General features: G+C 51.8%; 2 protein-coding genes across 2 annotated transcripts; both read left to right on the top strand.

Moving 5' to 3' along the window:
• Nucleotides 1-2,477: 2,477 nt before the first annotated feature.
• Nucleotides 2,478-3,089, top strand: BZA05DRAFT_345348 (PUA-like domain-containing protein; the record flags this gene model as incomplete). Its single annotated transcript, XM_051481169.1, has 1 exon — nucleotides 2,478-3,089. The coding sequence occupies one exon, from the start codon at nucleotides 2,478-2,480 to the stop codon at nucleotides 3,087-3,089; it is 612 nt and encodes a 203-aa protein (XP_051334438.1).
• Nucleotides 3,090-5,337: 2,248 nt separating this feature from the next.
• On the top strand, nucleotides 5,338-5,739 carry BZA05DRAFT_449896 (uncharacterized protein; the record flags this gene model as incomplete). Its single annotated transcript, XM_051487402.1, has 3 exons — nucleotides 5,338-5,380; nucleotides 5,445-5,565; nucleotides 5,631-5,739. The coding sequence occupies 3 exons, from the start codon at nucleotides 5,338-5,340 to the stop codon at nucleotides 5,737-5,739; spliced, it is 273 nt and encodes a 90-aa protein (XP_051334437.1).
• Nucleotides 5,740-10,718: the final 4,979 nt, after the last annotated feature.

Below are 10,718 nucleotides of genomic sequence, written 5' to 3'. Positions count from 1 at the left end.
AGCATAGTGCGGAGCACCGATCAGTGCATAATAGCACATGTCCATCATCGTCAATGTGGGATAAAAGTAGTAGGGAAAATGAAGAAAGCTTGGGGGATTGCGGAGCACCGATCAGTGCATAATAGCACATGTCCATCATCGTCAATGTGGGATAAAAGTAGTAGGGAAAATGAAGAAAGCTTGGGGGATTGTTGCTGTCTGGATTGCGATGGTGGCAGGAGGTATGGAGTAGGAAGGAGGAAAGGATGGTTGTGGGCGAACATTTTATAAGAGTAGCAGAGCCTCAACTACTTCTCGACGTCAATAGCACTTGGAAGGTGAGGGTCGTTTGTGCAGGCGTGATTACCTCCGACACTCTCAACATGGCATTCGGCTAGCACATCATGTGCGTGGCGATTGATGGTGTTGAAAGCGGTCAGCATCCACCAAATAAACTACCTAGACTTCTTGTAGGTCTTTCAATAGCCTTCACGCGGCCTTGTATTTACCGCAGTGAGATTGCGAGCGACGGTAGGGGGGAATCTTTCGATTGACGTACCTATGGACCTACGCACATCACGACGATACCACTGAGGAGAGTCACCGCCGCGATACAAGCTAACCGGCGCCGTCCCCTGCTCGCGAGAGAGACGTACACTAGTCATTGGACGCCACAAAAGAATGCGAACCAAATTTGCGCCACTGGCGCCCGCTGCTCCTCTTCTTCCCTTGCACCTCGACCTGGATTGCTACTCCTCGCCTCTGTACACCCAGCCCACCCCCGACACCTCGCTTGGTGGCGAACTGTTCTCCCTTTCCCCGGGTATCCTTCTACCGATGTCCGTGTCTCGGAGGAACCTAAGGATTGCTCTGGCGATCCCGTCATCGGAAAAGAAGTCTGCTCTTCGCCAGAAGTCCCGCCCCATGCGGGTAATCGTTTCCTCTTCCGCCCATAGTTGCATCTACGGTGCCTTCCAATCGCTGCAGCACATGTCGAGTGCTCGTCTTTCTTACTCGAGGAGAGTCGTGGCAGTACCTGCAGCCCGCATCACTTGTCTTGCTGATGCAAGGCATGTCCTTGAGGTGAGTGCCTGGGGGTCAAAGTAAGCTATCGCCGGAGCCGGGTTGTTGCTCCTCTCAATCTGGTATTACGTGTGGTATCTCCTCTCTTTCGCAGTCGTCGGTGATATTTACTATGCCTACTACTCCGCGGCTTCCGACTACGTCTTCACAATCTTGCGGAAGAGGTGGACATGTTGTCTAGGTAACGAGAAAGGCCGCCAGAGTTTATTGCAGAATAGCCATTCCACTCCTTGTTCGTCCAGAGATCCCGTCGCCAGGTTGGCCCACTCGTCGAGCATTCGATTGCCTGCGAGAATGTTAGGTGACAGCGAGGAGAGGAGCTGGTTAGGGTTGTGAGACAGCCACGGATGGGAGGCGAATAAAAGCATCGTAGTCAATGAATTGAAGAAAACTTAAAAGTATCACATTGTAGTGGTGTTCGCTGCGCCCTGAAAGTACACTGACAACGGACCGCTATCACTGGAGGATGTCGCAGGAGACAATAGGCTGGCCTAACAGTGCACATTGTTGAACTCTATGAGGTGGAGCTATCAATTCCTGACGGTATCACAAACTATGGAATACCGCGAAAGTTGATAGTGAGGATACCAGTACAATCGCGTGTTGTTGAATGAAACCTTTTTGCCTTCAGTACTAACCGTCCTTTCGTATTCTAGAACCTTGTTGCTGCGGATGAGTCTGCAGGATGTGTGAGTACAAATTGCCAAGCAAGCAAGCAGCGGCGAAAGTCATGTGTATTAGAAGCATCATGTGGTAAAAAGCACTATCACCGGAAACCACCAACTAGCGGCTCTAAGATTCAACTCTAAACAATAGTAATATGACCCGGTTAGGGTTAAATCCAGACAATAAAACCCTAGGGTATGGAAAAACTACGTTGGCCAATTTAGGCTTGGCAATGCTGAATATTTCTTTATAAAATGCCCTTCCACGACCTCCACTGCTAAACCACCACGTCATTCCATCTCCACTCCACTCAATATCTACTTCACCTCCACCTCACTCCATCTCTATTCCAGTCGACATTCGGGTCACCTCCACTCAACCTCTGCACCCGGAACGTCACTATAGTTACCGCTCTTCGTCCTCGACATTTGGAGTGTCTAAAGCCTCGAAGACACTGGAAAATGTTTCTACCCTAACCAATCACAGAGGATCACGAGTGGATACTAATTACTTATAAGGCTTTTGGACCCCTAAGGGGGCAATGGTGAAGGTAGCATGCCGAGAGAGTTTGAAATCCCTCTCCCAATGCAAATCTTCACCAGCACGGCAGCGACAGTGTTGCCCTGGATCCAGCTTCGCTGGATCCCGCTCCTGTCATGAACTAGCGTCATCTGCCGGAAAGCGGCTCTACAAAATTGCGATTATTCGCACGGCCAAGCAGCCGCAAAAAGTGGCATTGGCCCCGTGTGATGTTTCGCGATGCCACATTGCCCCGCAGGGTGTTTTGTCGGTGCGAAACATCGCACCGGCAATTTGTGGCCGGATTCCATCCTCCTCTAGTCGGCGGAATCTTTGGGGCGTACTCTGTTGTCCTATCCGCCGGATACCCGGAGGATCTCGATGATGGTGACAAATTTACGTACACCGGTGCGGGTGGCCGCGACTTAAAACGGAAGAACTTGCGCACGGCCACGCAGAGTAAGGACCAATATGTCGTCCGTGGCAATGCTGGCCTGCACGAGAGCTTCCAGACGGGAAATCCTATACGCGGAATTCGCGAGTGCAAGAACCCGTTGAGGCCGGAGACTGGATACCGCTACAACGGCCTTTACAAGGTCGTTGATGCGTATACCTCCAAGAGCCAGGATGGAAAATTCCTGGTTTGGCAGTTCGATTTTGAGAAGATCTCCGGCCAAAAGACTGTGGACTACTATGCAAAGGAAATCAAATGCAAGGTAAATACTCTCGGGAATTTCAACCCTAATAAGACCGCAACGCTGACTGGACGCGACGACGAAAGCGAGAACGGCGATTACTCGGACTACCGCATAGCCCCGCGGGGCTCGACGATGTTGCGATAGTCATCGCAAAAGTTGAATGAGGCTGAGAGGCCATGGGTGTGAGAACGAGTCTGTTCCTGTGAGTAGTCCACTAGCCAGTCGGAGGACCTGCGGGAAAAAAACTCGGTGCGGTAGCTGGTCGATGTTCTGTTAATTTTTCTGTATCTCTGTCTTTCGCAGCGGTTGCGCCTAAACTACAATACATCACTTAACCCCGTCTCCATCGTTCCAGTGATATCCACCACGCATCCTTCTAACATTGCGGTCTTGCACCCGCAAATGCGAGCCCGCTATTTAGATCCGTTCGGACTGGCGCACTATCAACAGTTGGAGGTCACCTTATTATTGATGAGGTTTGAAGGGCTGAACGCCCTGAGAGTAGAAAATCTCTCATCGATCCCTTCTGAAGGTTGGTCTTCCGTGCTCGGATACCCCGCCAGAACGCGCTAGGGACATCGTCATCTTCGAACGTCTAGTATTCGGACAGACTAGGTATTAACTACTCGTTCCGTCCCTACTGCTAAAACCGCTCCAGCGGAGGGGCGCGGTACGAGTTTCGGATAACGAGACCGCCGATCGTATCAAGAGACATGGACAGTGCCAGTGACAATGGGAAAAATAGGGAAATAAGGAAGAGATATATGACAGAAATTGTACGGAGATATGATAAGAAAGTGACAACACTTCTGTCTTGACCCGGTTCTTCTACCTTCCCTGGTAGCTGATGAAACCTCTTGCCACCCATCTCAAAGCGTTTCTCCCCAGCATGAACCCGTCTAACTCACTGCCTCTCATGTCAGCCTATCTATGAAAGGGTGGCGGAAGAGAGAGAGGGGACCCGGAGAGATTGCCTGCCAACTCCACGGACTATTAAGCTCAAATACGGGCCTCAGCTGTATCCGTACTACTCACGAGTGTAGAGAATTAGCTTTGCACTTTCTGGGACATGGATAATACACTGATCTGTGGGGTTGTGGTGATTAAATAGGTGCTGGGTGGGGTTTCTTCGTCTGCGCTGGCTGGGTCTTCCGTGATTACACAGTGCCGGCACCTGTGAGCCGACCTGCGACGTCTAAGGTGTAGATGTAAAGTTAGAAGGAGACGATAGGCTGCAGTAGCTACAGCTGCTGTACTCCTAGTGGGCGAGGAGGTAGCCCAGGTAGAAAACACGGTGAAGATCTCGTGATAATCCTCTTCATGTGCCATCGCTTGACGGAGTGATGAGCGGCGCCGGGGCCTAGAAGGAATTGCCATGATCTGCCCACGTCGCAGGAACTTACTGAGGAAAAAAAACAAAAAGAGCACCCTGGGACGAACCAAAAACCTTCATCACCACTGGTGTGTCGCTTGGAAACCCCGATAGGGGAACCGGTTTTTACTCTGACTGCACCGTGTGCGTGACCACTAGGCGACGCGGGGGTGTTTTCCGTCCAGGAAGATTCTTGACAACTGTTATAATCCGTCGCGCGGCTCACGCAAGGCCGATGGCGACAAAACGGATACATTGAAGACGATCTTAATGCTGATGACGCTCCCAAACCTGCCTAACTTGTCCAGACTGGTGACCTTCTATATTGGATTCCACCTAGTTTTCACACGGGTCAAACAGCAAATACCTAGCCCAAGATTATAACCCTATCTAACCCCACGAATCGAAACGTTACCCTGCTTCTGGAGTCACAGCTGCATCCACAGGAGCTGTGTCCTTTACTCCGGCGAGAAGACTCCCGACGGCAAAAAGTGCTTTTGTCCTCGCTGCTTCCTGTGCGCGAGCGTCAAGCTCGTCGGGTAAGCGTCCTCGTGATGCTTTTCGAGGTTGATCAACGTGAAGGATGGAGAGATCTTGGATGCTTGGAAGGGAGGGGATAGTCCAGACGGGAGGGAGAGTTGGATGGCAGGGGATAGATGGGGTGCGAGGGTAAGATAAAGATGCGTTTTTGGGACTGGCAATATGTGCTTCTTTTCTCTCGCGCGTGACATGGAAAAACCAGTGATTTCTTTCTAGTATAGTTCTGCCTTGGAGGTCGAATAAGATCTCATGAAACGATTTTCGATGATGGGGTAAGTACTTACTTAAGAAGTGGCGTTTCTCGCAACAACGGAGAGTAAACCAGTAGCTTTCCTTCTTCCTTCTCTCCTGTTCCTTCTGTCTTCACCACGCCACACCAGACTCAGACATCCTTTTGACTTCTTCCTGCACTCGTCACAACACTACTACACGCCTTGACCTCCTTCTTTCTTCTAAATACCGTTTTCAAAGCCGCGCATCATGGCATCACCACAGGGTACAAGGAACGCCCCGAAGCCGAAAGGTATGACGGACCACGGTATGTAGCAGCCTTTTCAAACAAACGTGGGGCACGCTAACATCCACAGAAGCTGTAGATACCCCTCCCGCTCCGGCCTTGAAGTCGTTGCTGGCTGAGCAAGATGCAGAGCGGAGATTTCTGGAGACTCCCAAGCTTGATTGTGATATCGTACGCTTCATAGAGGATGCGTCTGCAGCCGCCGCCGCGCCTCTGATCACGGCCGGCAATCGGAACAACACCACTGTTGTGGAAGGCATTTCGGGAACGGCCCGTTGGTAGAGGTGCACAAGGGAGCCAAGATCAAGGTCAAGCCCCTCACCTCCTTGCCGAGGCGCAAGGAGGACGAGACTCTGGAGCAGTGAGAGTTTCGTGTGAACGAGGCCCGCCTGCAGAACTGCATCTTGCAGCACTAACGCGCGGCCCGGATCCGCGAGGGGCGTGATTTGGACGACGAGGACGAGTAGGTGAATCGGTTGGTGAGGGCGAGGCAGAGGGAGCGGGAGGCGGAGGAGGAGGCGGAGGCGGGCAGAGTTAAGGAGGCACTTCACAAGGAATCAAAGGTCGAGATCAAGAAGCGGTTAGAAAGGGAGGCGGCGCTGTGATACAACCTTCGTCCTGTCTCAGCAACGCCTGTATCCTCATTGTCCATTAGCTAAAGCACTAGATACCCGGGTTTGAGAACCCGACAACAACACCGATAGTCGCTACTCCTTCTTACTTCGACTCTCCCGGTGTACGTAACAGAAACCCAGCTGAATGTGGCTCAAAGGACATGACGGAATGACATAACGGTCCCGCACATTCGATATTTCACTATCCCAGGACGAATGCTCATACTCTGTGTGAATAGCCGTCAGCGTCGCGCTGAATTACTGAGTTAGAATTACTCGTCAGCAAAGATAAATCCTCCACTTTAAGTCCGTAATTGATGGCGTATTGTCGTAGGGCTACGACGTCTACTATTAGTGTGATGATACCGTAAAGAACGGTAGGAAGGCTTTTCGCCCTACCCTATTTGATCTTCCGTGGGCATTACATCAGCAGGGAAGTTGGAACATTCCATGCATTGCTTGCAGGTGGAATACATCATACGTAATGCAATATCCGCCATGTCAGTTCATACACGACGCCCGCTGCGTCGGCTCTGCCGCGGCCTTGACTACGCCACTCCCGCCACGTATCCGGAGCCTCAACCCTCCGTTCCTTGAATATTCCTTGCCCTTGACGTGCTCCCTAAACCATTCCCGCTCTCGACGTGGTGTCTCAAATCGACGCTGCCTTCAACTTCTCCCTGCCGTTAACGCTTCCGTTTCCCCTCAACCTATCGGTGACCACATCTCATCAGCGCCCTGAACTCGTCGAGGTCCTCGTCGTGCTGTAATACGATATGTGAGAGATGAACAGGTTTCTCGCCACCTTAGGATAGTTGGCTGTTCAGCTTTGTACCGCCCATGCTAACGTCACCCAACGAGTTGGATAAAGTATAGAACGAACTGATACGCCGCTGGTAGGACAACGAATGCGTCCTCCCTCTGCCGGTGCTCGCCCCGCGTGCCCCGCGTGCCCCGCCTCCCCGCCTCCCCGCTCGCCCCGCACCTATCGTGTCTCTCTGCCCTGCTCGTTCTACCGCGGAGATAGTCTGCGCGTTGCGCCCGTCTGACCGCGAATACCTTGTCTGGCTACGTCTTCAGGCGCTGTGATGACTGCGCGGCTGGAACCACCGCTGACACTAGTTTTTCCCCAGAATCCCAGATACTGCTTCTTGTCGCTCGTCATCTTCTCCATCCACTCACCCTACCGTATAACGTCTACCACTACTTCTCCTGACGCCTCTACCTCCGCTCCATATGCTCTGTCGTCAGCGGACACCGCCCGTATGCCCTGTCATCCTACGACGCGCCTTGCAATTACCCCCTAGGTACCATGAATACAGCACTGCATTCGGCTAACAGGTGCCTTCTCGCTGCCATCGGTTGTATTGGCCTGGGAATTGCCCTCTGACTGCCAGGGACTCACTACTGCATTCGCTGTCAGGGACCTAGCACTAGATTGGCCTTGAAGATTCCCCTATCGCTGCTTGGGAGATGCCCCTCCTGCTGCTATGGACTCAGCAGGTGATGTAACTCAGAACTGCCCTCTAGCTGCCATGGATGCAGTACTGCATCCGCCTACGAACTTTCCTCGCGCTGCCAATGAGACACGTAACGGCTGTCCCTTTTGTTGCCAGGCTGACGGTCAAGAGATGCCCCTCACGATGTAATGTGGACAGAACTGGATATATTTGGTTGCCCTGGGCTCTGTTAGTCGCCAGTGAGTTTAGATAGTATGTGTATATAGATGATCTACTGCTGCAGAAAGTAGGATAAAAATCAAGTCTTTCCATCCTCGTATTGCTATGTTTTCACTACAGCGCTGTATTCGCCTGGGAAATATCATTTCGTTACCGACGAGACGGGGCCGGGAATCAAGATAGGCATGATGACGAGTAATAGGAAGCAGAGGAGGTGCTAGAGACTGAAGAGGATTTCTCCAAACATGGAGAGAACGCGTTCCAAACTTTGGTATTCTCCGGATGTATCAGCCCTCGCCAGCACCAAGGTGTCAAGTGGCGATGCGCTGAAGGAAAAGTCGTTTGGACAAATGCGAGGTCTATTCCATTACAAAAAACTTCGAAGGGCCATATCACTTCGTAGAATGCTACTGCGTTGTGCGATCCGCTTGCATGAAGACCACAGTTCACTACAAAAACTAGCATCACGAATGGGAGCTTTCGTCCCTAATATTAGGTAATCCCGCTATTTCTCACGGGTGTGGTACCAGAACATCGGAGAGGTTGCTGCTGAGCTGGCGCTAGGGGAACTATCAACGCATCTGTGCCATACGGACGACTAAGTACCTTATGCTCTGTTACCGCAGGTTCAACGATCCGGCGGACAGATGCCTTGACACAAATGTAGCTTACATACACCTGTGTCTAAATTCATTCTCCGGGTGGTCCGGAGATCATTCCGTGAGGTTCAACAATTTACTCCTGTCCGCACTCAGCGGCCTGGTTGCGGGTTCTTCGACACCAACCCTAACCCTAGCCCCAACCCGGTTGCTCCCACAACCCGGTTGCTCCCACAACCCGGTTGCTCCGGGGCCGCAGTTAGACTGGGTAGTTGCAGAACCGGAATACATTCCCCGCTACATCCACTTGTTAAATCACAGAAGCCTCTTCCGGCTGTTAATGCACCGTGTTTTTACGAATTTGTCATGGTGCGAGGAACCGAGTGATCCGCCATGCGGTGCATGCTGCGAGTGATCACAATGAGAACCGAGTTTCTAAAATTGACGAATCATTAATAAGAACGCTACATCTCAAATAGCTACTGACAGCTTCTCTACTCTCATATCCGAGGCTTATTTTATACTGCAATGGTACTCAAGGCGGGACGTTGGAGAACGTACTCGGAGCTTGAAGGCAAAATTCCACTGCAGTGTCCGGAATTATTCCTGCCGTCCTGCATGAGCGAGTCTCCTCAGTTCTGGGAACAGAGCTCGAGTGAGCCCGAGGATTTTTAGTGGGCCCCGACACATACTCCTTACCAGTGCAAATATGATTTCCGTCCGCCACTACACGTAAAACAGTTAATAGACTAGGTGCACATATTTCACCACCGATGTACTAACGCTGCACGTGCACGTTGGCCTCACCCTTTTGCACTGCTTACTAGCTCATCAACACGAGCATACTCTCTGCTACAGATTATGGATGACCGCATGTCCATCGGGGTTTTACGTCATTCGCAGCAACGCGTATCTGTGGGTGTCTGCATTCTGCAGCTATGGGATAGAACTTAGGGTGACGGATGGCACAAGCCTGCGACTACTGACTCGGCCGCCCATTGGACGCTAGAATGTCTGCGTCGTCAGACCGGCGTCCGCATGATTCGGGTGCCTGCCTTGAAAAAAACATTACGATGTTCCAGGAAGAAAGAATATACTTAGAAAAAGCGAAACCGTCATTCCTAGTAGAGCGAAAGCTAACTACATCTGGGTCTATGCATCGTGAATATGACGTTTAGGTGGCAATGCCTGATGGACCACATTTATTTTGAACTCCTCCGACACCGTAGACAAGATCGATCGGTGCGTCCTGTGGCAAGATCATGCTCAGCCAGTCCCACGCGCACCGATCGAGTGGGTTCATGAAAGGTTGCCTTCGATGCGCCGAGGGTGTCGCCATGCCTGTCCTCGCGTTTGGCCGAAATACGATGGGCAGCATGGGACTCCTGCGGCTCTAGTAACGCAACTGTCTAGAGTCGCCCCGCATGCGACGCACCGAGTGTTGTTTCTGTCTAGCTGACCGTGTTCGACCTGTTTAACGTCAGCCAGTATTTTCGCCAACCTTTGTCCTCTTCTCATCTTCCTTGTAAGTCTGCGCTGCCAGGTCTGTGCTCTGTCGTGATCCATCCGATTTGCGAGGCTTAACCGCAGGCCAGGACGATTGCCAGCATATCATCTGCGATCTGGTGGGATGTGGGAGAAGGAGGGTGATCGGTGTTGCAAGGGTTGCCTTCGGTGAGTGTGGCCCTCCAGGCCGGCTGTCTGCTGCAGGAGAGCATCATGCAAGGGTCTGCCAGGGCTTCGCGCTGCAAAACGGCATTATCTTTCTCTCTCTGGTCAGCATCACCGCAACATCGTCCTCTTCTTTCCGACCTCTCCCTCCCAATTCGTGCTGCACGCTCTCGATGTGTCGATCGGTAGCCTTCAATGCAAGCATCAAGCCTTGCATTTGAGCGGCTTCCGTCTCACCCAGCAATAAATTAGTACCCTGTTGCTTTGCTACCGAGGTTCGTTCAGGAGTCGCTGCTCTCACGTTGGCTCGAACGGTGTCTTGACGTGGGCCTCGATGCTGAGCCTGGCAGACCATCGGCGCGGATCTGATGTCTAGGTGGTGCACTGAGTGTTAACTGCAAACCGGCGATGACGTGACTATAGTCTAATGCCCGATGGTCCGTCAGGGTATAAGAGACCGTTCCCCCGCCCCTCATTCTCTTTTACTCTCGACTCTCCCTCTCTCTTCACTACATACCGCAACCCATCTCCCAACCCCTCATTCTTCACTTTTTCTCACGGTCATCAGGCCATGTAGCTACCCCTTATTGAAGTCCTCGGTCCTCAGTCTCCATATTTCTCATGGGCTGTCAGTCAATGTACCTTCGCCTCTATGGCGTCCTCGTTGTTCAAACGCATTATCAACACCCTATATAGTCGTCTTCTCCTCCTTCATATCCCGTTCCCCCGCATAACGAAAATAGCAAGCATCGACGACAACCCAGATCACTAACAGCTCATC

This window comes from Tricharina praecox, assembly GCF_024521635.1.
Source record: "Tricharina praecox strain CBS 144465 chromosome Unknown BZA05scaffold_85, whole genome shotgun sequence".
Taxonomy (NCBI): domain Eukaryota; kingdom Fungi; phylum Ascomycota; class Pezizomycetes; order Pezizales; family Pyronemataceae; genus Tricharina; species Tricharina praecox.
The sequence above is the reverse complement of the archived record's forward strand: the minus strand, read 5'-3'. Positions and strand labels throughout refer to the sequence as shown.